We start from the raw sequence: 27,376 nt of genomic DNA, 5'->3' as shown, positions 1-27,376 counted from the left end.
GATGGATAGAAAACTGGTTGGCAGAGAGGAAACAAAGAGTAGGGATTAATGGGTCGTTTTGAAATTGGCAGGCAGTAACCAGTGGGGTACCACAGGGATCGGTGCTGGGAACCCAGCTATTCACAATATATATTAATGATTTGGATGAGAGAACAAAATGTAACATGTCAAGGTTTGCAGATGATACCAAATTAGGTGGGAGGGTGAATTGTGACGAGGATGCAGGGATCCTACAGCAAAATCTGGACAGGTTGGGCGAGTGGGCAAACCAATGGCAGATGCAGTATAATTTGGATAAGTGTGAGGTTATTTATTTTGGAAGCAAAAGCAGGAAGGCCAGATTACTACCTGAATGGTTGTAAATTGGGAGAGGGGAGTGTGCAGTGGGACCTGGGTGTCCTTGTGCACCATTCGCTGAAGGAAAGCTTGCAGGTGCAGCAGGCGGTAAAGAAGGCTAATGGCATGTTGGCCTTCATTGCAAGAGGTTTCGAGTATAGAAGCAGGGATGTGCTGCTGCAATTGTACAGGGCCTTGGTGAGGCCACACTTGGAGTATTGTGTGCAGTTTTGGTCTCCTTCTCTGAGGAAGGATGTTCTTGCTCTCAAGGGAGTGCAGTGAACATTTAACAGACTGATTCCAGGGATGGCGGGACTGTCATATGAGGAGAGATTGACTAGGTTGGGATTGCTCTCGCTGGAGTTCAGAAGAATGAGGGGGGATCTCATAGAGACTTATAAAATTCTAACGGGACTAGACAGGGTAGATGCAGGGAAGATGTTACCAATGATAGGTGTGTCCAGAACCAGGGGTCACAGCCTGAGGATTCAGGGTATACCATTTCTGACAGAGATAAGGAGACACTTCTTCACACAAAGAGTGGTGAGCCTGTGGAAGTCATTACCACAGGAAGTAGTTGATGCTAAAACTTTGAATATATTCAAGAGGCGGCTAGATATAGCACTTGGGGAGAATGGGATCAAAGGCTATGGGGTGAAAGCAGGATTAGGCTATTGAGTTGGATGATCAGCCATGATCGTGATGAATGGTGGAACAGGCTCGAAGGGCCAAAAGGCCTCCTCCTGCTCCTATCTTCTATGTATCTATGTACTTACAGGTAAGCCTGATATTTGCATGCCATGTTGGCCCAGACATGTGGACCACACGAAAACTCACTGGCGGCTTGGAAGATTGGACAGAGAGGGATGGTTCTGGTCAGGCCTTCGTCCCATTAATGGGATGCAAAACAGTTCCACAGCCCCCTCTGATGGATATGGAGATTCACCATGATAGGTCACTTTTGAGAAATCAACTTTCCAGCACCTGCCACATTGTTCCATCTGGAAAATTCCATCCACCATTTGTGACCAAAAACATAGCACATTTTAAGGGAGTTTTGATGGTGGAAATAGAAGTGGGAAAATAAAAACAATGAAGACTCTTTCATGGTTGGTTGGGTCTTTCCTGATTGAAAAGGCTCAAAACCTGCTGCAACATCTATAAACTCAGCTTTGGTATATTACAATCCAATCATAAAGCAGTGTCCCTGGAAGGGGAGACTGAGGCTCGGATTTTCACTCATGAGGTGGGAAGCTCGACTCGTGAAATTTCCCAGCTTGCCACACCTGCCCTGGGGTGAAACTCCCCCAAATGGCACAATCTGGGGCAGGGTGGGAGGCTGCTTAAAAGGGCCACCTCCATTCTCTGGGACTTTGTCCCAGTTGTTTTGTTAAATTTAGACCCTCTAGGCCTCACCCCTCAAACCCCAATACTCCCCCCTACAAACCCCTTGTGCACCTCTGTGCACCTATGCCAACTTGCTGTCAGTACATGCCCCATCCACCCCTATAGCCCCTTATAGATTCCATGTCAATTTAATGTTAACTCATGCCAACCCACCCACCACACTTTCCCTTACACCCTCCATGCAATCCACCCAATATCCCTAACCCTAACCATGGGTAGTCCGCAAGGGCCGCATTGAGATGAAATAAAGGTCTATATCTATTCATACAACCTTCTCGGCTCAGTATTCAGTTCAACAACTTCAGACCATGAACTCTGTCCTCTGTTTTGAATTTTATCCTCCCCAAGTGCCAGTCTGTATTTTGTCCTCTTGTTTTTTGCTTTCAGACACTGCTGACTTTCATTTTGTTATTAACACATACTTTGGAGCAAAGTTTTTGATTCTAATCACATTGTTACTGTTCCCATTGTCTTGTGTACCACAACATCTTTGTAACTTAATCTCCCCCACACTCTAACCTACCCCTGACATTTTATTTTGCTCCAGCTGCACCTCACCCTTTTCAACGGCATAAATTCCATCACATTTCTACCTCTCTTCAGTACTGAAAGGTTATACTGGACTTGAAATATTAACTCTGTTTCTCTCTCCACAGATGCTACAAGACCTGCTGAGTTTTCCCAACATTTTCCGTTTTCATTTTGGATTTCCAACATCCACAATATTTTGTTATCTAAATATCCTTTACAGCCTTCACTATATTAAACAATCTCCCATTAACGAAAGCCCATTCAAAATATCTAATTATATTCAATTACATAATTCCTGTTAGAAATAAACAAACTTCTATTAATAAGTCCACAGCAAAGACAAATAACCTATTTTTAACATCTTTGAGCTGTCAATAAAACTGTGAATACAAAACCTCTCCCCCCCCCCCCATATAATTATAGCTTGTGGAAAGCAGCCAAGCATTCATAATAACATTATAGCCCTTGGGGAAATGTCAAAAAATAGCAATTAAGACTGCTCGAACAGCATTTGTTTCAATCAGAATGCATCCCTAAAAGGGGAGGAAGGAGCATCACACCTAAGAGCAATCTGCTATCCAGGAAAAATATTAAATGATTTGAGCAGAGCTGCTAAGGCAAGACTCACTCCATTATCTCTGTTCAGCCCAGTGCCAACTGTTGCTCCAACACTCATAAGCCTTCCTCTACCCACTTTCCATCATTCTGCTTCGATTACTGGAGCATACCACTTAACCTCCTTCTGCTATTACTGGCCCACACTGCTATTGGCATCACAATTACTTCCCTCATTTCCTCATACCCAGTCCAACTTTCACATACCAACAAAGCTGTTCTACACTGTCGCTGATGTTATTCTTCTCTAATGGCAGTATTATCCTAATTTAGAAATATATTTATCTGGTAATACATGACCTTGAGGTTATTAATGTGAGACAAGAATGAACCTAAGATTAATTTAAACTCTTGAAAAGGGTTTAGATAACTTATTTTAAATCACTAAGCTCTTCTGGCATCTGTATAATAGGCGTCCAGCATGACTAAGTGCCATCAGGGCAGAAGAGGAGAAAATTGGAAGCAAAATAGAACCCATTTTTGCTGTTTTCAAAATATTTGTAGCCATCTGTATAAATGTAGAATCATCTGCTACCGTTGCTGATGGGATTCTGCTTAATGAGTCAGTAGAATTGCAGAAAGTAAATATAATAAGTAGCTCTTACAGAATTGTTGCAGTGCACAGTTGCAATCTGCAAACGTTCAAATCAGCACTTTGTTTGAATCAAAAACTTGAAAATCTTCAAAGGCCACAGCTGGCCAGTTAACATGTGGAAGAGAAAACCTGGTAAATGTTTCAGGGTCAGATGTGGCAGGACTGCTTTAATTTGCAACTTTATTGATTTCACACTCACCGCATTCAGGACTTTTTTGTGAAGTTTGTTGCTTGTTTTTTTCTGGTGTTCGGGACCATTGACTCAATCACATCAGTAAAATCACTCAAATATTTTCCACAATTTAGTTATTGAGAAAATCAAGCCCTCACCTAGAATGTGTTCTTGATTTGCTGAGTGCTTTGTTAATGACCATAGTGGGTGCTGAACGTCTCCTCTCCACTGCAGGTTTCATCCTCTGTGTGAGTAAAGGATAGCAACCATTACATTTCCTTGCTTTTTAAGATTAAGTCTGTAGTCCACAGTCTCAAATCCCTGCACCAAACACCTTCTCCTTATTATATCAATCTTTTTTTTTAAAATTTTATTCTCCTTTTTCACATTTTCTCCCACATTTACACCCATCAACAATAAACAATAATCAGCAAGATATGGCAATCCCCATAATAACAACGATCCCATCAGCCCACCAACCCCCAAACCTCAGCCCACATGTTTACATAAACAAATGACAAAAAGGAATCAGGGATTACCCATAGTCACCCTTAATCTACACAGCCCCCCTCCCCCCACCCAGCCCCCCCACCACCCCCCCCCCCCAACTAATGTTCGATGTTATCCAGTTCTTGAAAGTGCATAATAAATAGTGCCCATGACTTGTAGAACCCCTCCGAACTTCCCCTCAGTTCGAACTTAACCTTCTCAAGGGTCAAGTATTCCAACAGGTCCCCCCGACACGCCAGGGCACTGGGTGGAGAGGCTGCTCTCCATCCCAGCAGGATCCGCCTTCGGGCGATCAACGAGGCGAAGGCTATGATATCTGCCTCCGGCTGGTCCGACACCCCTAATATGGCCTCCTGGGGACCCGGGTCCAGTTTCACACACACCACCTTGGAAATTACCCTAAACACCTCCTTCCAGTACTCCCCTAGCTTTGGACAGGACCAAAACATATGAACGTGATTCGCGCCCCCCCCCCCCCCCCCACAATGCTCACACACATCCTCTACTCCTTCAAAAAATCGTCTCATCCTCGCCCTCGTTAGGTGCGCTCTATATACCACCTTCAGCTGTATCAGCCCCAACCTCGCACATGAGGTGGAGGCATTCACTCTCCGGAGCACCTCACACCAGACCCCCTCCTCTATAACCTCTCCCAGCTCTTCCTCCCACTTTGCTTTGATCCCTTCCAGTGGTGCCTTATCCTCTTCCAAAATAGCTCCGTACACCGCTGACACTGCCCCCTTCTCCAGTCCCCTTGTCGTCAACACCTCCTCCAGCAATTTGGAGGCCGGTTCCTCTGGGAAGCTCTGTATCTCCTTCCTGGCAAAATCCCGAACCTGCATGTACCTAAACACTTCTCCCTGCTCTAGCCCATACTTCGCTTCCAGCTCCCTCAATCCTGCAAACCGACCCCGAAGAAACAAATCTTTTAGCGTCTTAATCCCCTTCTCTTCCCATTTCCGAAAACTTCCATCCCACCTCCCTGGCTCAAATCTGTGGTTCCCCCGAATCGGCATTTCTCTTGACCCTAAACCCAACCCGAAGTGTTGGCGAAACTGCCTCCAGATTTTCAATGAAGCTATTATTACCGGACTCCCTGAATATTTCCCCGGAGCTATCGGGAGCGGCGCTGTTGCAAGTGCCTTCAGCCCCGACCCCCTGCACAAACTCTCCTCCATTCTGACCCACTGAGAATCCACCCCTCTGACCCAGCTCCGCACTTTCTCCACATTCGCCGCCCAGTAGTAGTACAACAAGTTCGGGAGACGCAAACCCCGTGCCTGCCTTCGCCTCTGTAGCAGCACCTTTCTCACTCTGGCCACCTTCCCTCCCCATATGAATGAGGTAATCCTTCCCTCAATCTCCCTGAAAAAAGACTTTGGCAGGAAAATCGGTAGGCATTGAAAAATAAACAGGAATCGCGGCAACACATTCATTTTAACCGCCTGTACCCGACCTGTCAGTGACAGAGGAAGGCCGTCCCACCTTGCCAGATCGGCTTTCACTCTCCCCACCAAACTAGTGATGTTGTACCTGCGAAGCCTCCCCCACCCCCGGGCAACCTGCACCCCCAGATACCTAAAATGAGTCCCTGCTCTACGGAATGGCAGCCCCCCACCCCTGCCCCCACCCCTGGCCGAGACACCACAAAGTACTCACTCTTGTCCAGGTTCAACTTGTACCCCGAGAAAGACCCAAATACCCGCAGTAGCTCCAATATTCCTCCTATCGACGCACTCGGCTCCGACACATACAGCAGCAAGTCGTCGGCATATAAGGACACCCTATGCTCTATCCCACCCCCCCCCCACTATTCCTTTCCATATTATATCAATCTTATCCTAAATCCAGTAATTTCTATGAAATTGAAAATGCTGCAATATATAAATGGAAGCAGAAAAAGATAGAATCATTCTACGAAATATGTGATACAGTACATTTTCATTAAGAATATAATTAATATATTGACTATCTGATAAATGATTATCAGCCTGAAGTGTTAACTCTATTTCTCTCTCCAGAGATGCTGCCTGACCCAACATTTCTGTTTTTGTGTCTTTCTTCATGGGATATGGGCATCGTTGGAAGGCCAGCATTTATAGCCAGACTTAATTGCTCTTCAGAAGTTTGTGGCAAGCCGCCTTCTTGAACCACTACAGTCCATGTGGTATAGGTCGTGCTGTTAGGGAATGAATTCCTGGATTTTGGCCAGTGACAGTAATACACTGACTATATTCCCAAATCAGATGGGTGTGCAATTTGGAGGGAAACTTGCAGGTGGTAGTGTTCCCATGCGCAAGCGGTCCTTGATCTTCTAGGTGGTAGGCATTGTGGGTGTGGAAGGTGCTGCTAAAGGAGTTCTAGATGCAGTATGATGCGTATAATTGTGAAGTTGTCCACTTCAGTAGGAAAAACGGAATGGCAGAGTATTGTTTAAATGTTGATAGATTGGGAAATGTTGATGTACAAACAGAGTTAGGTGTCCTTGTACACCAATCACTGAAAGCAAACATGCAGGTTTAAGAAGGCAGATGGCATGTTGGTATCTATTGCAGAAAGACTTGAGTACAGGAGTAAGGATAACTTGCTGCAGCTGTACAGGGTTTTGGTGAGATCACACCTGGAGTATCGTGGCAGTTTTGATCTCCGTGCCACAGAGGGAGTGCAGTGAAGGTTCACCAGATAGATTCCTGGGATGGCAGGGTTGTCGTATGAGGAAAGATCGAGTTGACTAGGCCTGTATTCCCTAGAATTTAGAAGAATGAGAGAGGCTCATAACATGACATAAAATTCTGGCAGGGCTCGACAGACTGGAGGCAGGATTCTTGTTTCCTTTGGCTGAGCCACGGGGGTCTAGAACAAGGGGTCACAATCTCAGGATACGGGGTCAGCCATTTAAGACAGAGATGAGGGGGAACTTCGCTCAGAGGGTGGTGAGCCTGTGGAATTCTCTACCACAGAAGGCTGTGGAGTCCAAGACACTGAACATATTTAAGAAGGAAATAGATGGCTTTCTATACGCTAAAGGCGTCAAGGGGTATGGGGAAAGTGAAAGGGTATGGTGTGGAGATCGAGGATCAGCCATGATCATATTGAATGATGGAGCAGGAATGAAGGGCTGAATTCATACGCCTGCTCCTATTTCCTATGTTTCTATTGGTGATTCACTGCAGTGATGGTAGATGGCAACCATTTTGGTAACCAATGTTGGTAACCAATGGTAACCATACGCCAATGGTGGAAGGAGTCAATATTTAAAGTGGTGGATGCTAATCAAACAGGCTACTTCCTTCTGGATAGGGTTGAGCTTCTTGAGTGCTGTTGGAGTTGCACTCACTCAGGAAATTTTACATTCCAGATATGCAATACCTGCAGTATTTTGCTTTTGATTGCGTAACAGATGCTTACATTTTTATGCACTTAAAATGAACTGATTTAAAGACTATTGAGATGTCCTGAGATTGTAAAAGAGACTTTACAAATGCAAGTTCTTTCTTTCCTTATTTGCTTTTGCAATGCATCTTTTTGTCTATATCTTTTGTATGAACAGAATACGAGTGGGGACTCAATATATACAATATTTATCTAATGAGCTGCTGGTAGCTATCCTTCAGTACACTCTGGTTAAGTGATGTTGACTTAACTGTAAATCATCTGTCTCACTCTACTTCAATCTACAAACATCAAACTCTACTATATGATATACAATGTCTGAATGGTACCCATTAACCTAGAGACACTGAAGCTTTGAATCTCAATTGACTCGCCCGCATCTAGCAAGAGTTCCAAACAGGAAGTCATAATTTTCCAACTGAGGATGATGACCTCCCTCAAGCCTGGACAAAATTAAATTGTTTCCCTTGGTGAAGAATTCTAGAACCGGGGAACATAGATTCAAGATAAGTGGCAGAAGGTGTGGAGGGGACATGAGGAAAAACATTTTTATACAGAGGGTGGTGGGAGTCTGGAATTTGCGGCCCAGGTTGGTGGCGGAGGCAGGGACCATAAACTCTAAGCTACGAAGGTGGGATTATAAGAGACTCCTGGGTGTCCTTGGGCTGACATGGACAAGATGGACCGAAAGGCCTTCTTCTGTGCTGTAACGTTTCTATGATTCTATGATTCTAAGTATGCTGACTGCTCTGACACTTCCCCTGTGTGTTCTCAGTGAGAAAACAAGAGACAACTATGGAGATAGTACTATCTGTGCAATCCTTTATTAGAAGTGTAAGTCCTCTTGCTTTAATAGAGAGATTTCATTTTTGGGATCAATATGGGCCTGCTGCCATATATAGCAGTCTCTTCCATGCTGTTTGCTCTCTAGTAAGATCAAGGATAAAAATACTTGGAAAACCTCATAGCCAGGAGGCTATGAAAAGAGAGAAATGTAGAACAAATGGAGGAAAATATATTAATATTATTTGACTATCTCCTGTCATCCCTGAAACAGACACAGCATGTTGCTTTTAGAAATTAATATAAGTCACACATGAGACATATGTGTATATATATATCTTTGCTAGGGCCCGGCGAATGTCAACTGTTTGCTTGTTCCTATGAACATTTTGCTACTCGTAATTTCAGATGGAGAGTTGCAAAGACTACATTAATGGGCTGCCAGTCTTCGTATCTTTCTGTCTGCCAGTTATAATGATAACTTTTTTTATGTTCAATTTTCTTACCCCCTCAGCATGTTTAGTTACTGACTGTTCTTTGCAAAGTTGTCAGAACATTTGCTACTCATAGCTGATAATTTTGTTCTGGCAAATAAAATTGGATTTTCAGAGAGTTTCCATGACACTGCCCAAGTTGATTAATTACAAATGTATTGCAACTGCAATTCTGATCAGTGAAAATCCCTCCACCAGTTATGAAACTAACAGCTTATACATACTTTTGTCCTTATGATAGCAAGAGGAATAACATTGTAGTCTCCCCATGGCAATGCTCACAGACTATTCAACTACACTGCAACGGGCGAGCGGCGATTCTCCGGCCCGGATGGGCCAAGCGGCCTGCCCAATACGACGGGTTCCCGCTGGCGCCGTCCACACCTGGTCGCTGCCGGCGGGAACAGCGGGGGAACGCTGGGGAGGTGCCTCAAATGGGGTCTGGCCCGCGATCGGTGCCAGGAGGACCTCCTTTCCTCCACCGCCCCGCAAGATCCATCCGACACCTTCTTGAGGGGCGGCCTCAGGGAGGCCGGCAACCGCGCATGCGCGGGTGACGCCATTTACGCGGCGCCGGCCACGTCATTTATGCGGCCCCGCTTTTATGTGGCGCCAAGGCTTGGCCCGTGTAAATGACGCAACGTCGCTCCTAGCCCCCCGGAGGAGGGAGAATAGGGGGCTGGGAGCGGGCTCCGACGCAGGAGTGAAACAGTACAGAAGGAGGCCATTAGGCCCATCGAGTCTGCACCAACCCTTGGAAGAAGATCCCACTTAAGCCCACATCTCCACCCTATCTTTGTAACCCAGTAATCCCACCTAACATTTTTGGGACACTAAGGGCAATTTAACATGGCCAATCTATCTAACCTGCACATCTTTGGACTGTGGGAAGAAACCGGAGCACCCGGAGGAAACCCACACAGACATGGGGAGAACATGCAGGCTCCTCACAATGTCCCAAGCCGGGAATTGAACCTGGGACCATGGAACTGTGAAGCAACATGCTAACCACTGTGCTACTGTGCCACCCCCAATTCATATAGAAATTTACCAGAAAGGTGAAAAACTTGCAGTATCAGACTTCTTGTTCGTTTTTTTAAACGAAAAACAGGCCTTCCTTAAAGAATTCAATGGCCATGATTCAGCGGCCATGGGCACAAATCCTGTGTTGGTCGCCAAACCTCGCGAGAGGCCAGAAACAGGATTTGCGGCGGTGAGATTTTGGTTTGGGATATTCTCCTCTCCCCTACCCCCCACTGGTGACGTGATCAGAGTCATGGCCAGTAGGGTTCCAAGGCGTCCTTTCTCATGCCAAATACAACAGGATGAAACAATTGATTCAGGGCGTGACTTAATGCAAAGGTTTCTAATAGCGCAACTGAACAGCTACACTGCGCCCAAAAAGCAACTCACCGCGGTGCAGCGTGAACGATGGAAGCCGGGAGACCACGCTCCTGGGATCTACCCAGCTCGCAACGCTTCGCAAGAACCAGTCTCACTTTAATGTGCCGTTTTCCGAGGTACCCGAGGCATGGGATCTATCCCCTTCGCCTCAGAGGCCTACGACGAGAGCTGTTCAGTACTGGGGCGAGATTCTCCGACCCCCCGTCGGGTCGGAGAATCGCCGGGAGCTGGCGTGAATCCCGCCCCCGCCGGTTGCCGAATTCTCAAGCACCGGATATTTGGCGGGGGCGGGAATCGCGCCGCGCCGGTTGGCGGGGCCCCCGCTCGATTCTCCGGCCAGGATGGGCCGAAGTCCCGCTGATAAATTGCCTGTCCCGCCGGAGTAAATTAAATCACCTACCTTACCGGCGGGACAAGGCGGCGCGGGCGGGCTCCGGGGTCCTGGGGGGGGGCGCGGGGCGATCTGGCCCCGGGGGGTGCCCCCATGGTGGCCTGGCCCGCGATCGGGGCCCACCGATCCGCGGGTGGGCCTGTGCCGTGGGGGCACTCTTTCCCTTCCGCCTCCGCCACGGTCTCCACCATTGCGGAGGTGGAAGAGACTCCCTCCACTGCGCATGCGCGGGAAACTGTCAGCGGCCGCTGACGCTCCCACGCATGCGCCGCCCGGAGATGTCATTTCCGCGACAGCTGGTGGGGCAACAAAGGCCGTTTCCATCAGCTGGCGGGGCGGAAATTCCTCCGGCGTCGGCCTAGCCCCTCAATGTTGGGGCTTGGCCCCCAAAGATGCGGAGCATTCCGCACCTTTGGGGCAGCGCGATGCCCGTCTGATTGGCGCCGTTCTGGGCGCCAGTCGGCGGACATCGCGCCGTTTCCGGAGAATTTCGCCCCTGGTCTCCACAAACAGGAACGCTACTCGTTGAGGTCTTCCAGGAGATTGGAGGCCCCCAGGTGCATGTCCTTTGGGCTAGGGTGATACTCTGGTACTGCTGGTGCCACCTGGGCACATTGGCACTGCCAGTCTGGCATCTTGGCACTGCCACCTGGGTGCCAGCCATGCACTGACAAGATGCCCAGGCAGCACTGCCAGCTGGCAGAGGCACTACCAGAGTGCCAAGTTGGCACCGCCAAGGTGCCAAGCTGGCATTTCTTTGCGAGGTGACGATCAGGCTGAGTGTGCCTGGTGGGTGTTGTGGGGTGCCGGGGATCCTCCCATAGTGCTTTGGAGCGTGGGGGTGTCAGTGATCGTTTTGGGGGCTCCAGAGACCGGGATGCCATTTTAAAATGGTTCTGGCGAGAGGAGCCCCTCAGTGCACAAAACTGGGCTATGTGCGACCTTGGCCACACGTTCCCTAGTGAGGCCCCTGACCTAACCCAGGTACCGTTTTATAATGTGTTTCTCAGCACTGCAAGTCCTGGGAAACACCCGGCTAAATGCTCTTGCTATGGGCGTTGTTCCAATTTAGTTGAATCCCGCCCATAGTCACTATTCTGAGTCCTGGGGTGTATCTCACTGGTTTAGCCTTCATTTTTTGTCATCACTGGGGAGCTGAACTCTGAGATCAGGCTGTCATTTTGAAGGGGTGCCCCAATCTCTTAGTGAGCTTGTGGGATGGGCAATGTCACCTCCCACACACATGGGCATTAACCCCCATCCCAAGTGAGGACACCCCGCTATTGTGTCCCTGGGGCTCCGCCCCCCCCCCCCCCCCCCCACATCCCCTTACAGACCCGCTCCTTACAGGATCCCCTCCTTACAGGACCCCCCACCAGTCAACCCTCCCCCAACCTTCCACAGGCCCCTTCTTAGCTGCACTGCACACCCCCACCCTTCATACCCCACTCCACCCTCCTTTCAAGGTCATGACCCCTATCGTGCCCCGACTCTTGGCGGTGCAACCCTGGCACCTGGGCACCCTGGCATCCTGACAGTGCTCCTGCTGGCTTAACAGGACCACCCTGGTGCCAGCCTGGCAGTGCTAAGGTGCCCATGTTCCCGTTGGGTGTGCCAGGGGTCCGCCTGGTTCATGTTTGTGTGGACCAGTACTAAATGGCACTCGGCTGCAGCCTTATGCGAGTGCGGTGTGGGTGGGTTGCTGATCTTGACGTCTCGTGGGACTTGGGTAGATCCTGCGAGGCATCCTGGCTGGGGAGAGCCATGTTGCTCTCACATTGGGGTACAACGTGGCCTGTAGGTCGTGTCCCCATTTTGGACTTCTCCAGATTATAAGTGACATGCAATAATTTAAATAGACATATAAAATAGGAACAGGATAAAGCCATTTTACCCCTTGAGCCTGTCTACCATCCAATGAGATCATAACTGATCGATGACTTAACACCATATATGTGCCCTCCCCCCATATCCCTATTACCTTTTAAAATAAATTATTTCAAGAGTGTGGACATTGCTGACTAGGCCCGCAGTTATTGCTGATCCTTAAATGCCCTTGAGAAGTTGATGTAAACTGACTATTTGAACCCCTGCAGTCAAGTGGTATAGGTACACGCATTGTGCTGTTAGGGAGTGAGTTCCACGATGGGATGCCAATCAAGCAAATGGTTTTGTCCTGAATGGTGTCAAGTTTCTCGAGTGGCATTGGAGCTGCACTCATCCAGGCAAGTGAACTCTTGACTCGCACCTTGTAGATGGTGAACAGTCTTTAGGGAGTCAAGGGATGAGTTACTCGGCACAAAATACCCTGCTTCTGACCTGTTCTTGTAATAACAGTATTTATATGGCTAATTTTTAAAAATTCTTCATGGGACGTGTGTGTCACAGATTGTGCTAGCGTTTATTGCCCATCCCTAATTGCCCTTGAGGAGCAGTTAAGAGTCAACCACATTCCAGTTCCGCCTGTTACTCCGCTTCGGTTTCTGCTCAATGCTAAACCACAGGATATTGATAGTTACCATTGACCAGAAACTGAACTGGACCAGCCATATAAATACTGTAACAATTTGGTACAATTACTTCTGGTTAAGAAAATCCATCAATCTCAGATTTAATATTAACAATTTGACAAGCATCAATTGCAATTTGTAAAAGAAAGTCCCAAGCTCTGCCCCTTTGCATTTAGAAAAGGTTCTTAATATCATTTCTGAAAGGCCTGGCTCTGATTCTCTCCAACCAGTGGATAGATTCCAGCTATCTATCCTATCAGTTCCCCTGAATATCTTTAAAACCTTGATCAATTACCACTTGGTCTCCTAAATTCCAGACAATACAGGCCAGTGCAATCACGCCTCATAATTTAACTCATGGAATCCAGGTATCATTCTGGCAATCTACACTATACTCTGCAAGGCAAATATATCCTTCTTAAGATGTGGTACCTAGAACTGCTCACAGCAGACTCCAGGCGCAGTCTAACCAAGGCTTTTTATAATTGTAACATAACATCCACTGCCACCACACCGCCCAATCCCCTCACCCCCAAACCTCCTTGTGTTAAAATCCTCTCTGTGTAGAGATCAACTTTCCATCCATTATCCTTTTTGATTAAGTTCTGTATCTGTTCATGACATTTTACTGATCTGTTTACCTAGACCCCCAAATATTTTGGACATCCCCCATTTCTAGCCTTTCACCATTTAGTATGTATTGTGTTCCATCATTTTTAGATCTAAAGTGAATGTCTGCAATTTTGATATATTGAAACGTGTTTAAACCAAGCTAAGGTGGTTTTCCCAACTAATGCAAGGGAATTTGTGTCAGCCTTATGAGCACTGAACCTTCTCTGGGTTTTCTAGCACAAACCTAATGGGCACAATGCAGTGGACTCAAGTTAAAGTCCGTTGAACAGGCCATTTAGCAGGATGTTTCTCAGTGGTCACAGCGCCAAGAAACACCCCGCTATCCAACGGTACTGTGCTGTTTTTCAGCCTTGGGAAGTTTCTCCCCGCCAAGGCTGCACTTAGAGGAATTTCTTGCTGGCGAGCTTAAGGTACTGCCAGGGTGTCGGGCCGCTACTTTCTCCGACAGCCCCGTTCTTTCTCCCCATTTCAGGCCACCTCCACTCTTTTGACCCCTCCCCCCCCCACTCAGCCCCCCAATATTGCAGACGTCCCTGAGAACCATTTCCCCCCCCCCCCCCCCCCTCCCCACCTAGCAAGGGTCCTCGGGCCCGACCTCTGGCAGTACTAACCTGGCACCTAAGCACCCTGGCACCGCCAACCTGGCACCATGCAAATGGCCCAGCACCCTGGAAATGCTACCCTGACACCCTGGCACTGCTACCAGGTACTGCCAGGGTGTCGGGCTAGCAGTGCCAAGGTGCCCAGGTGCCAGGGAGAGTTCCAGGGTGCCATCCTGCACTGTTGCCAAACACCCAAAGGTTTCTAATGGCCTGGGAACGCCCGCACCCCCCCCCACCCCCCACGCCCTGATGCCGTTACGACTGGTCCACGTTCGTGCACCCCAGTGAGGTCTCCCAGGCACGGCATTCGGGTATTTAAATGAGCCGCCATTGGAATCTCGCCCAGCGAGGCCGAGATCCAGATTGGAGATTGGCCCGGTGCAGAGTCCGATTTCAGCGTCGCACGCAATTCATCCGTTGTGCCCAGACCCACGCCGAATGTCGCTGAATCGCACAAGGCTTTGTGAAGAATCTGCTAGTATTGCCTGTTTCTATGCCATTTCTGAAGATAATCCAGTTGTTACTCCAGCCCTAGGATCCCTTCATTGTCGAGTCATCGCCATCTTCCAAATTGTCCAATGACAGTGTAGTAGCTAGCCCCTTTAAGGGACATTTTCTGAGGGAGGGGTCATATGAACTGCTAATCCAATCAGGGAGTTGGGAATTTCCCTGAATGTGTTGGGGCTTGTCCCAGCATTTGGACCCTGTGGAAAGACCATTTTAAAACACTCTCAGCTTGATTATCAGGCGACCGGATCCTCCGTTTCGCTGGCAGGGCACTCAGACCCGCGGATCTCTCAACAGCTGGGGGGGGGGGGGCACAATGGGAAACCCCATTGGCCGGCTGCCAGGACAGAGAATTCCACTGCCAGCTGGGTGCGCCACACCAGAAAATGGGAGCGGCAGTATGGAGAATCCCACCCTCTATAAATAGTTGTTTTTATTTGGAATAAAGCATTGTTCTTACAAGTTAACTGGTGGAGCCAATTCTTGCCGTTATTACATTGGCGATGAGGTAAAGACCAGCGACACAAATTGCAAGAATTTGTGGAAAGTGTCCGATTGCAAGAGTTACAGAACAAGTCCAGACTGCATGGAAGAGAACAGTCGAAATGCCTCTTTTCAGGTAACTAGAGCCTTTCGATCCTGTGACAGAAGATTGGGTACAGTCTGTGGAACACTTCAAATTATTTTTCCTTCTGAATGAAATAGGGGGGAAGATAAACAAATAAGGGGGGAAGAGAAATAGAGTAATTTTGTTAACTGTGTGAGGGACACAGACATACAACCTGAATCAAAGCTTAACACCCCCGGATGTCCTTGATACCAAACATTCACAGAGATAGTTACTCAAAGGGAACTACCACTCCAAACCACCAGTAATTGTATAGCATTGCAAGTTTAATTTGACCAGCAGAATCCATGGGAGACCAATATAATCTTTGTGGCAAGGATTGCAGGGCATTGTGATTTGGGGACTATGTTGAATGAGATGCTAAGAAATCGTTTAATATATGGCGTTAATGATGAAGCTTTTGGCAGAATCAGAAGTAGATTAAAAAAAGGTGCTGCGGATGTCTTTGGTTGTGATGAGCATGGAGAAGGGTGCCCAGGAATTACATAGTGCTCTGAGCTGTGAACTCCACCAGTTAGGTTGGTAAACCGCAAACAGTAGTAGCGCCAGGAGCTAAGGTGCTGATCTAAGCAAGGAAATGAACATGGGAACTGGAAGACACAGAAGGTATAGAAGATTAAACCCACAGCCTAAGATGGACCCAGAGTGTTACAGATGTGGAGGAAGTCACCCCTCAGACTTATGCAGATTTAGGGAAGCGGAATGCTTCAGGTGAAGGAAAAAAGACATGAGACATAAGTGTAAGTGTGTGCAGAGCCTGCCTAGCACTAGATTGAACAGTACAGCACCAGTATACCATATGGAAGATGGTCCTGAAGCGGAGCAGAAAGTTATGTCTGTCAATAATGTAAAAGCGGGTAAAGTGGCTCCATACATAGTGGAGTTAGTGGTTAACAGAAAGGCCCAACGAATGAAAGTTGACACTAGGGCCTCAGCTACCTTGATGGTGGAACAGACCTACCTTCAAGAAGGGGTCCACCCCCTGAGGGTGAAGAACACTGGGACCATGGCTGTTTATATATACATGGGAGACCATAAAGATAATATGTACAATGACCTCAGGGAGCTAACAACAGGAATCCGCTCAGCTGCCTTTAGTCATGTTGGCTGGCCAGAGACCGAGCTTAATGGGGGGTGGCTAGCTCCAGTAGATCAAAGTAAATTGGCTAGAGTTTTTTCACATTAAAGGAGGGGGCTTGCAAAAGATCATCAGCAAGTACCAATATGTTTTCCAGGAAGAACTGTGATAAATAAAATGAGTCAAGATGGGAATTCATGTGAACCGAGAAGCTGCCCCAAGATTTTTCAGGGTTGAACCTGTGCCCTATGCACTATTGGGGAAGGTCAAAACAGAGTTGGAAAGGCTGGAAGACCTAGCCACCATTCAACTAGTGCAACTTGTAGAATGGCCAGTAGTGAAACCAAATTAAATCATTTGCATCTCCGGGAATTACAAGCTGATGGTGAACCAGGCCGCGAAGCTGGACAAGTATCCCATCCCCAAAATCGAAAATCTATGTGCAAAACTGGTTGGAGGTCAAACTTTCACTAAGTTAAACATGAGTCATGCCGACCAGCAGCAGGAGCTGAATGATGTCTAGAAGGATTATGTGACCATAAGCACCCATAAGGGGTTGTACCAATACACACGCTTGCCCTTTAGGAGTTCCATCAGCATGTGCTATATTCCAAAGAACCATGGAGAGTTTACTGCAAGGCTTGCCGGGGGCCATCGAGTACTTGGATGATGCATTGACAACAGGACCGACAGAAGAACACGTGACAAATTTGGAAAAAGTATTAACGAAATTCCAGGAAGCAGGAGTGCGCCTCAAGAGAGAGAAGTGCACCTTCCAGTCTGATGAGGTGGTTTACCAGGGTTATTGGGAGGAGGTACAGGGGCTGCACCCCATGGAGGACAAAGTGAAAGCAATCAAGGAGGCATCGGTTCCTAGGAATACTTCAAAACTTAAATCCTCTCTGGGGATGGTTAACTCCCAAACCTGCCAACAGTGTTAGCTCCACTACATGCATTATTAAAGAAATGCCAGAAATAGGTCTGGAAGGTGCAATAAAAAAATAGGCATTTAGTCAGGTTAAGCAGTTGCTGCAGTCATTGTATTTACTTCTGCACTTCAAGCCCACCAAGAAGATAATACTAACGTAATAAATCCCCAAATGGTGTTGGGCCAGTTTTATTCCACAGAATGGATGGTGGGTCAGAGAGACCTTTAGGGTATTCATCAAGTACCCTTACAAACACAGAAAAGAACTATTAACAAATCGAGAGAGAGGGCCCAGCTGTAACCTGTGGAATCAAAGTGTTCCACCAATATTTGCACGGGAGACATTTCACTTTAGTAACAGACCACAAGCCACTGTTGGGTTTATACAAGGAAGATAAGGGAACTCCACCAATAGCTTCGGGCCAGATACAGCATTGGACATTATTCTTGTTGGCTTATGAATACACTATTGAACATTGTCCAGGGACTCAAGTAGCCATTGTGGATGCCCTGAGTCGTATTCCTTTGCCAGAGATGGATGCATCCTCCATACTGCCAGAAGTGATAATAATGGCTATGAATTTTCTAGACACTTTGTCAGTGTCAGCTGAACAGATTAAGTACTGGACAAACAGGGACCCAGTGTTGTTGAAGGTGAAACAGATGATATTGCATGGATGGCAGAACGAGAGAGCTTCAGAGGAAATGAAGCCTTACCGGATCAGGATAGATGAGCTTAGCTGTGAGGATGGTATCGTCCATTGAGGATCGAGAGTGGTCACCCCCAGGTGAGGAAGAGAATTATTACTGGAAGAGTTGCATAATGTCCATCCGGACAGGTCAAAAACCATCATCCCTGTACCAAAAGAAAATCAGCAGCGTGCCTTAATGACTATCGTCCAGTGGCTCTGACATCCATCACCATGAAGTGCTTCGAAGGGTTAGTCAACTCCAGCCTCCCGGATTACCTTGATTCACTACAGTTCGCCTACCGCTGCAACAGGTCCACAGCAGACGCCATCTCCATGGTCCTGCCCTCTACCCTGGATCGCCTAGATAACAAAGACACCTATGTCAGACTCCTATTTATCGACTACAGCTCAGCCTTCAACACCATCATTCCTACGAAACTCATCTCCAAACTCCGTGGCCTTGGCCTCAGCTCCTCTCTCTGCGACTGGATCCTGAACTTTCTAACCCACAGGCCACACTCAGTAAAGATAGGCAACAATAGTTGGGCAGCACGGTAGCATTGTGGATAGTACAATTGCTTCACAGCTCCAGGGTCCCAGGTTCGATTCCGGCTTGGGTCACTGTCTGTGCGGAGTCTACACATCCTCCCCGTGTGCGCGTGGGTTTCCTCCGGGTGCTCCGGTTTCCTCCCACAGCCCAAAGATGTGCAGGTTAGGTGGATTGGCCATGATAAATTGCCCTTAGTGTCCAAAATTGCTCTTAGTGTTGGGTGGGGTTACTGGGTTATGGGGATAGGGTGGAAGTGTTGACCTTGGGTAAGGTGCTCTTTCCAAGAGCCGGTGCAGATTCGATGGGCTGAATGGCCTCCTTCTGCACTGTAAATTCTATGATAAACACCTCCTCCACGATCATCCTCAACATCAGTTCCCCACAAGGCTGTGTCCTCAGCCTCCTATGATGCTCCTATGACTGTGTGGCCAAATTCCCCTCCTACTCGATTTTCAAATTTGCTGATGACACTAACGTAGTGGGTCGGATTTCAAACAATGACGAGACAGAATACAGGAATGAGATAGAGAATCTGGTGAACTTGTGCGACGACAATAATCTCTCCCTCAATGTCAACAAAACGAAGGAGATTGTCATCGACTTCAGGAAGCGCAGTGGAGAACATGCCCCTGTCTACATCGATAGGAACGAAGTAGAAAGTGTCGAGAGCTTCAAGGTTTTAGGTGTACAGATCACCAATAGCCTGTCCTGGTCTCGCCGTGCCGACATTATAGTTAAGAAAGCCCACCAACGACTCTACTTTCTCAGAAGACTAAGGAAATTTGGCATGTCAGCTACGACCCTCACCAACTTCTACAGATGCACCATAGAAAGCATTCTTTCTGGTTGTACCACAGCTTGGTATGGAGCCTGCTCTGCCCAAGACCGCAGGAAACTACAAAAGGTTGTGAATGTAGCCCAGTCCATCACGCAAACCAGCCTCCCATCCATTGATTCTGTCTATAATTCCCGCTACCTCAGAAAGGTAGCCAGCATAATTAAGGACCCCACGCACCCCGGCATACTCTCTTCCATCTTCCTCCGTCAGGAAAAAGATACCAAAGTTTGATGTCATGTACCAACCGACTCAAGCCAACTTCTTCCCTACTGCCATCAAACTTTTAAATGGGCCTATTTTGTATTAAGTTGATCTTTTCTCTACACCTTGCAATAAATGTAACATTATATTCTGCAGTCTCTCCTTCCATCCCTATGTACGGTATGCATTGTTTGTACAGCATGCAAGAAACAATACTTTTCACTGTATACTAATACATGTGACAATAATAAATCAAATCTAATAATAAATCAAATCAAAAAATGAAGATGCTGGTGAGAAGCTACGTGTGCTGGCCTGACATCAATTCTGCAATTGAAAGAGTGGTAAAGCACTGCGATCAGTGCCAATGTCAGCAGACATTACTTGCCACAGCTCCATTACCTCCATGGCAATGGCCAGGACGAGCATGGATTAAGGTCCACATCGACTATGTGGGACCGTTTATGGCACAATATTGCTGTTGTTAGTGGACGCCTACTGTAGCAAGGTAATGCGTCACGGCAGTGTTAAATCACAATAGTAATTTATTAACAAAGGAAGAACTTTATACATACAGAACAGCACAACTCCAATATAGGACTAGTCCCACCAACTCCCGGGCTTAAACTGATGATCCCTCCATACCAGGGTCCACACCCTGGCACCTGAAAGGCTCAAGTTCATGCTTTCCAATCCCATAGGTTCCGGGTGGGTCACGTGGCCTGCAAAGGATTATCCCTTAACAGGGCCACGCTATTACAATGCCCATTCTAAGTGGATAGAGGTGTTTGAGATGAGACCTACAACTACTTACACCACAGTTGAGAAGCTAAGCCAGTGTTTTGCAATCAGAAGTTTTTGACTTTTAACGTAATAAAACATATCAGAATGGCACCGTACCAACCTTCATCCAATGAACTGGCCAAGAGGGCAGTGCCGGCTTTCAAAGCTGGTTTGAAGAAGCAACCATCTGCATCTTTAAACATTACGTTGACTAGGTTCCTGCCATCATAGATACAGACATAGATACATAGAAGATAGGAGCAGGAGGAGGCCTTTTGGCCCTTTGAGCCTGCTCCGCCATTCATCACCATCATGGCTGATCATCCAACTCAATAGCCTAATCCTGCTTTCTCCCCATAGCCTTTGATCCCATTCTACAGGAATCCCATAATATAGGATCACCTCACATATGACTACTGGAGTCTTTCCAGCTGAACTGCTGATGGGTCATCAGTTGTGGACTAGGTGTTCCCAAATTTAGAGGGGAGGGTGGAGACGACCCAGAGGAACCACTATTCATTTAAAGGTGTCAGAGCATTTGAAGAGGATCCAGTGTTTGTGAAGACTTTTGGTAATGGACCCAATTGGGTTCCAGAAGTTGCTGTGGCCAGAATAGGGCTGGTGTTCTGTGAGGTTAAAGTGCAGGACAAGATTTTAAAGGCCAGATGCCCCAGGAAACAGTGGAAACAGAGGAAGGTGAAACATCAGTACAAGGAGTGAGCCCTTGTGAAATAAGGCCAACAGTAACTACCTCAATTGAAGAACCTCAGTCACTTGAGCTACCTCACTCCATGAGAAAGAAGTCGTCACCGGACACTCTTGAGCTATTGATGGACAAGTAAAAAAGTGTTCATGATTTTTGCTGTTTTGGCAATTGTGTAATTTAATTATTCCCATGTGTAAAACGGGACTTAAAGGGGGAGGTATGTAGTAGCTAGCACCTTAAAGGATGTTCTCTGAGGAGATGATGTGACCCACTAGTCCAATCAGGATGGGCATTGGGAATTCACTGGGATGTGTTGGGACTTGTCCCAGCAGTTGGACCCTAGAGCTGAGTGTGGAAAGACCATTTTAAAGCAACCTGTAACTATTTGGAATAAATCATTGTTTATTAAAAGTTAACTAATGGAGCCAATTCTTGATGTTATTACAGACAGTATGGTAAATCTACATAACACCAATCATTGCTGGAATCTTATCAAAGGGAAACTCTGAAACACAACTAATGTGTTCAAAAATGTCCATCAGCATGTGCACAGTTGCAGCAGAAGGTTGTTCCACTTCTCTATCAGTGCAGTTATTTTTTCACTTCCCTCACATGAACGGAACAAATTTGGCGCAAACACTACAGCAAGTTTACTGGCATCCATTTTGTTATCTTCTGACCGGAGAGATACATTTTCAAGATAATTCAGGAAGTAGTGCAGCGTATCTGCAATTCTCTCAGGTACTCAACATACCAGGTGAATTGTAACTGCAGTGCTCCATCATATTGTAGATGTTGTGCCTTGAAGGATGCTTCATGTGATTCCATTGGAAGGATAGGCTCAGTGGAGGCAGTGGCATAGTGGTATTGCTACTGGACTAGTAAACCAGAGACTCTGGGTAATATGCTGGGGACCCAGGTTTGAAACCCGCCACTGCAGGTGGTGAAATTTGAATTAAATAAAAATCTGGAATTAAAAGTCTAATGATGATCATGAAACCATTATTGATTGTCGTAAAAACGCATCTGGTTCGCTATTTTCTTTTTGGGAAGGAAATCTGTCGTCCGTACCTGGTCTGGCCTATATGTGACTCCAGACCCAGAGCAATGTGGTTTACTCTTGGCTGCCCTCTCAAGGACAATAGGGATGGACAATAAGTGCTGGCCCAGCCAGTAATGCCCACGTCCCATGAACAAATTTTTTTAAAAATCTACACGCTATCAAGAAATAACTGAAGACACTGCATAATGCAAAGGCTATGGGTCCTGACAACATACTGACAATAACACTGAAAATTTCTCCTCCAGAAATAGCTCCCAGCTATTGTAAACATTTGCTCAGGTGTGTCCTGTCAACAAAAAGCAGGGCAAATCCAACCTGGCCAATTACCAGCCATCAATCCACTCTCGATCATCGGCAATGTCATGTGAGAGTACCTTAAAGAAATCGGTGTTTAAGAATGTATCTTTAAAAAATGGCTGTTTATCAGTGATGTCAGAGTGTGGGTGGAGCTGGGCTGTCTGTCAGCTTTTTACTTTCGTTTTAGGCTGTTTGCTGCAGGGTGTGTTTTAGTTTTGTTTCCAGAGCTGGACAGCTGCAGTCACAGCCAGAAGGGGTATTAGTCTCTCGCTCTGTAATCTATAAACTGTAAATCGATCCTTTGGTGATTTAAAACTAATAACTGCTCTCAGTAGTGACTTTAACCTGATGTGCTTCTGTTAAAAGTTCTTTTTTAAGTCTTATGGATGTTAAAAGGACAGCTTAAGGATTACTTAGTGTTGTATTCTTTTGGGGTTGTATTTGAATTAATGGTTGCTAAGATGTTCACTGTATGTTTTAAAAAGGTTAACTTGAGTTCATAGAATAAACATTGTTTTGCTTTAAAAAATACTTTTCCATTTCTGCTGTACCACACCTGTAGAATGGGCCATGTGCTCCCCATACCACAATCGAGTAAAAGTTATGGGTCAGGTGAACTCCATGATACACTCTGGGGTTCTCTAAACCCTGGCTCATAACAAATTGGGGGCTCGAGGGGGCTAAAAGTTTATCTATTGGATTGGCTTAATGAACTTAAAGACAGTGAGGGGTGAGCATATTGTGGTTGCTTTTCAGGTGTGGTATTTTAGTTTAAGTGGGGAGTGTGTTGTGGACAATGGCTCTTTCAGAGGCTCAGAAAAGATGAGGTAATTATGGCGGTGGCTAAGCATTTAAAGTTGCCTGAGATACAGTTTGACTCGTTGGAAATGGCAAAAATTCAGTTATAAATTAAACAAATGGAACATGAGAAAGAATTAAAGCAGCTTGTGTACGAAAGAGGGGAAAAAGAAAGAGAGAGAGCGGAAAAAGAAAGAGAAAGAGAGTGAGAGGAAAAAGATAAGGAGAGAGAAGAAAAGAGAAAAGAAAGAATAGCCCAAGAAAGAACAAAAAGAAAGAGAAAGGGAGATACAGATCAGGGAAAAAGATAAAGAGAGAGAGTTTCAACTTCAGAAAATGGCCATGAAAAATGACAGTCAGTTAAAATTGGCAGACGTAAAGGGATGATAGTGGATGAGGATAGTGAGAAAGAGCGTCAAAGTTGAAGGCTTGGTGGGAATCTATTTAAATATGTCCAAGCATTGCCAAGGTTTGACAAGAAGAAGTGTGAAGCCTTTTTCATTTCATTTGAGAAGGGAGCTAAACAAATGAAATGGCTACAGGACATGTGGATATTACTGATTCAAACAAAGCTGATAGGTAGGGCTAGTGAAGCGTTTGCATCACTACCGGAGGAGGTTTCTGGGATGTATGAGGAGGTGAAAAAATCCACCTTGGGTGCATATGAATTAGTGCCTGAAGCCTACAGAACAAGGTTTAGAAACTTATGGAAAGAATTTGATAGGTCGATAAGGGCTTTGAAAATAGACCAAACGTATGAAGCTCTCAGAGAAATTATACTTTTGGAGGAGTTTAAAAATTCAATTCCTGATGTAGTGAGAACTCAGGTGGAAGAGCAGAGGGTTAAAACTGCGAGATTAGCAGCAGAAATGGCAGATGATTATGAATTAGTTCATGAATCAAAGTTTGGTTTCCGACATCAGTTTCAGCCTGTAAGGGATAGAAACTGGGGACATGAGAAATACTCAAGTGGTAAAGGTAAAGGTGATCTGATGGGAGATAATACGGAGAGTGTACCTCAGATTAAAAAAGAAATCCAGGAGGGTGGAAAAGAAATGAAAATTTTCAAATGTTTTCACTGTTATAAACTAGGCCATGTAAAGTCACAGTGTTGGTGGTTGAAGAAAAGCACTGGGAAGGGTGATGTGGTAAAACAGGATAAGACAGTGGGGTTTGTTAAAGTGGTGAAGAAAAGCCCAAGTGAAGCGAAGGAGGTGCAAAAGATTGTACAGCCTGATCAAGAGGTGATTGATAAGAAGGTGCCAGATCTCTTCAAAGAATTGACTTGTGTGGGTAAAGTTTACTCATGTGTATCAGGAGGAGCAGGTAAAGAAGTCACAATTTTAAGAGATACGGGAGATAGTCAATCTTCAATGCTAAGAGATGAGGAGTTATGTAGAGAAGTGTTGCAGGACAAATATCCTGGGATTTTTCCGGCTTGTGTAGTAACAAGATCACAAAGTCACAGGTTAAGACAAGAGGAGAAATCAAAGAGTGAAGATGACGTTGAAGTGCAATTATCAGAAACGATTTCTAATCAGATGGTTGAAAAAGAAAAAGAAAATGTGGAGGATGAGGCGGATATTTTTAGTTCAGGAAAATTGGCGGAGTTACAACAGAAAGATGTAGAAATAAACCGGATGTATCAGAAAGCATACACGGAAGAGGAATCTGTGGGTATACCAGAGTGTTATTACCGTAAAAGTGATGGCTTGATGAGAAAATGGAGACCTTTACATATGCAGGCGGAGGAAAAGTGGGCAGAAGTTCATCAAGTAGTATTGTCGGTAGGGTATAGAAAGGAGGTGTTGCGGGTTGCACATGAGGTACCAGTGGGAGGTCATTTGGGAATAAGGAAAACTCAAGCTAAAATACAAAAACATTTTTATTGTCCTGGACTACATAAAGATGTAGTTAAATTTTGTCAATCTTGTCACACATGTCAAGTGATAGGGAAACCTCAAGCAGTGATAAAACCAGCATCTTTAATACCCATTCCAGCATTTGAGGAACCTTTTACAAGGGTCTTAATTGATTGGGTTGGACTGCTTCCTAAAACGAAAAGTGGGTATCAATATCTTTTGACTATGATGGATGTGTCTATTCAGTTTCCAGAGGCCATTCCAGTACATAAAATTCCAGCTAGCAAGATTGTGGAGGAGTTACTTAAATTCTTTACTAGATATGGACTACCCACAGAAATACAATCGGATTAAGGATCAAATTTTACCTCATGGTTATTCAAAGACATTATGGATAGCTTAGGAATAAAACAATTTAAATCAACTGCGTACCATCCAGAATCGCAGGGAGCATTAGAAAGGTGGCATCAGACGTTAAAGACAATGTTTAAGGTTTATTGTCAAGATTATCCAGAGGATTGGGATAGAGGAATTCCATTCGTACTGTTTGCAATTAGGGATGCACCTAATGAATCAACCAAATTTAGTCCTTTTGAACTAATTTTTGGTCATGAGGTAAGAGGACCACTTTAATTGATTAAGGAAAAATTGGTGAGTGAGAAATCGGAAATTACATTATTGGATTACGTGTCAAATTTTAGGGAACGATTAAATAGAGCAAGTGAATTGGCTAGACAACATTTGAAAGTTGCACAAAATGTGATGAAACGGGTAGCAGATAAGAAATCCAAAGTTTGTAGTTTTGCCAGTGGAGATAAAGGTTTAGTGTTGTTACCAGTGGTAGGTGAACCTTTGAAAGCAAGGTTTTGTGGACCTTATCAGATTGAAAGGAAATTAAGTGCGGTGAATTATGTGGTAAGAACGCCAGATAGAAGGAAAACTCACTGAGTGTGTCATGTGAATATGCTTAAAAGGTACTTTGAAAGGGAAGGAGAGAAAAAGGAGGTTTTAATGATTCTAACTCAAAGTGACAAACCAAATCCAGATGACTGTGAATTTGACATACCTCAAATTAAATTGGATAACAAGGATGTTCTTAAAAATTGGGATAAATTGTTGAGTTACCTTACAGAGGAAAAATGGACTGGCCTGAAACAATTATTGATATCACGTGGGCAAGTTTGTGGAGATAAATTGGGAAGTACTAAAATGGCTATACATGATGTAGATGTGGGAAATGCTGTTCCAATCAACAACATCCATATAGACTTAACCCTTTAAAATTGGCACAGGTTAACAAAGAGTTTGAGAGTATGCTTGGTTGCAGCCAATGGAGCTCACCCATAGTGATGGTACCTAAACCAGATGGTACCCAATGGTTGTGTGTGGATTATAGAAATGTTAATGCAGTTACAAGAACGGACTCTTATCCTATCCCACATTTGGAGGACTGCATTGAGAAGGTGGGACAATCAGCTTTTATTTCCAAACTGGATTTACTTAACGGTTACTGGCAGATACCTTTATCCGAAAGGGCGAAGGAGATTTCAGCTTTTGTGACTCCAGATGGTATATACCAATTCAAAGTTATGCCATTTGGCATGAAAAACGCCCCAGCTGCATTTCATCGGTTAACTAACAAAGTTGTTTCAGGATTACCCAATTGTGCGGCATACATCGACGATCTGGTAATTTTCAGCCAGACATGGAAAGAACATTTAAAACATCTGATGGAGTTATTCGATCGACTTCAGGAGGCGGGTTTGGTGATAAACCTAGCCAAAAGTGAATTTGGAAAAGCCCAAGTCACTTTCCTTGGTCATACAATCGGACTGGGTCGAATGGTCACACAGGATGTGAAACCAACAGTTATTGAGGAGTTTCCAATATCCTCAAGACGAAGGGAAATAATGCGATTTCTTGGCATGAGTGGATTTGATCAAACATTTGTGAAAAAGCTTTGTAACGTGATTGCTCCACTGAAGGACTTGCTGAAGAAGCGTTAAAAATGTCAGTGGACAGCGGACTTTCAACAGGCATTTGACTGCCTGAAAGCTGTGATAACAAAT

The 27,376-nt window shown here is 45.6% G+C and overlaps 1 protein-coding gene across 3 annotated transcripts in view; it reads right to left on the bottom strand.

Moving 5' to 3' along the window:
- Nucleotides 1-27,376, bottom strand: part of arhgap20b (Rho GTPase activating protein 20b) — a 156,827-nt gene that overhangs the window by 81,025 nt on the left and 48,426 nt on the right. For all 3 annotated transcript variants that reach the window (XM_072505578.1, XM_072505577.1, XM_072505579.1), the window contains exon 2: nucleotides 3,815-3,900. In XM_072505578.1, the coding sequence (XP_072361679.1) occupies nucleotides 3,815-3,897 (83 nt within the window). In that variant the 5' untranslated portion in view covers nucleotides 3,898-3,900. The remainder of the gene's footprint in view (nucleotides 1-3,814; nucleotides 3,901-27,376) is intronic.

The sequence above is a fragment of the Scyliorhinus torazame genome, chromosome 5, assembly GCF_047496885.1.
Source record: "Scyliorhinus torazame isolate Kashiwa2021f chromosome 5, sScyTor2.1, whole genome shotgun sequence".
Taxonomy (NCBI): Eukaryota; Metazoa; Chordata; class Chondrichthyes; order Carcharhiniformes; family Scyliorhinidae; genus Scyliorhinus; species Scyliorhinus torazame.
Note: the sequence above shows the minus strand (reverse complement) of the source record. Positions and strands in the feature narration are given on the sequence as shown.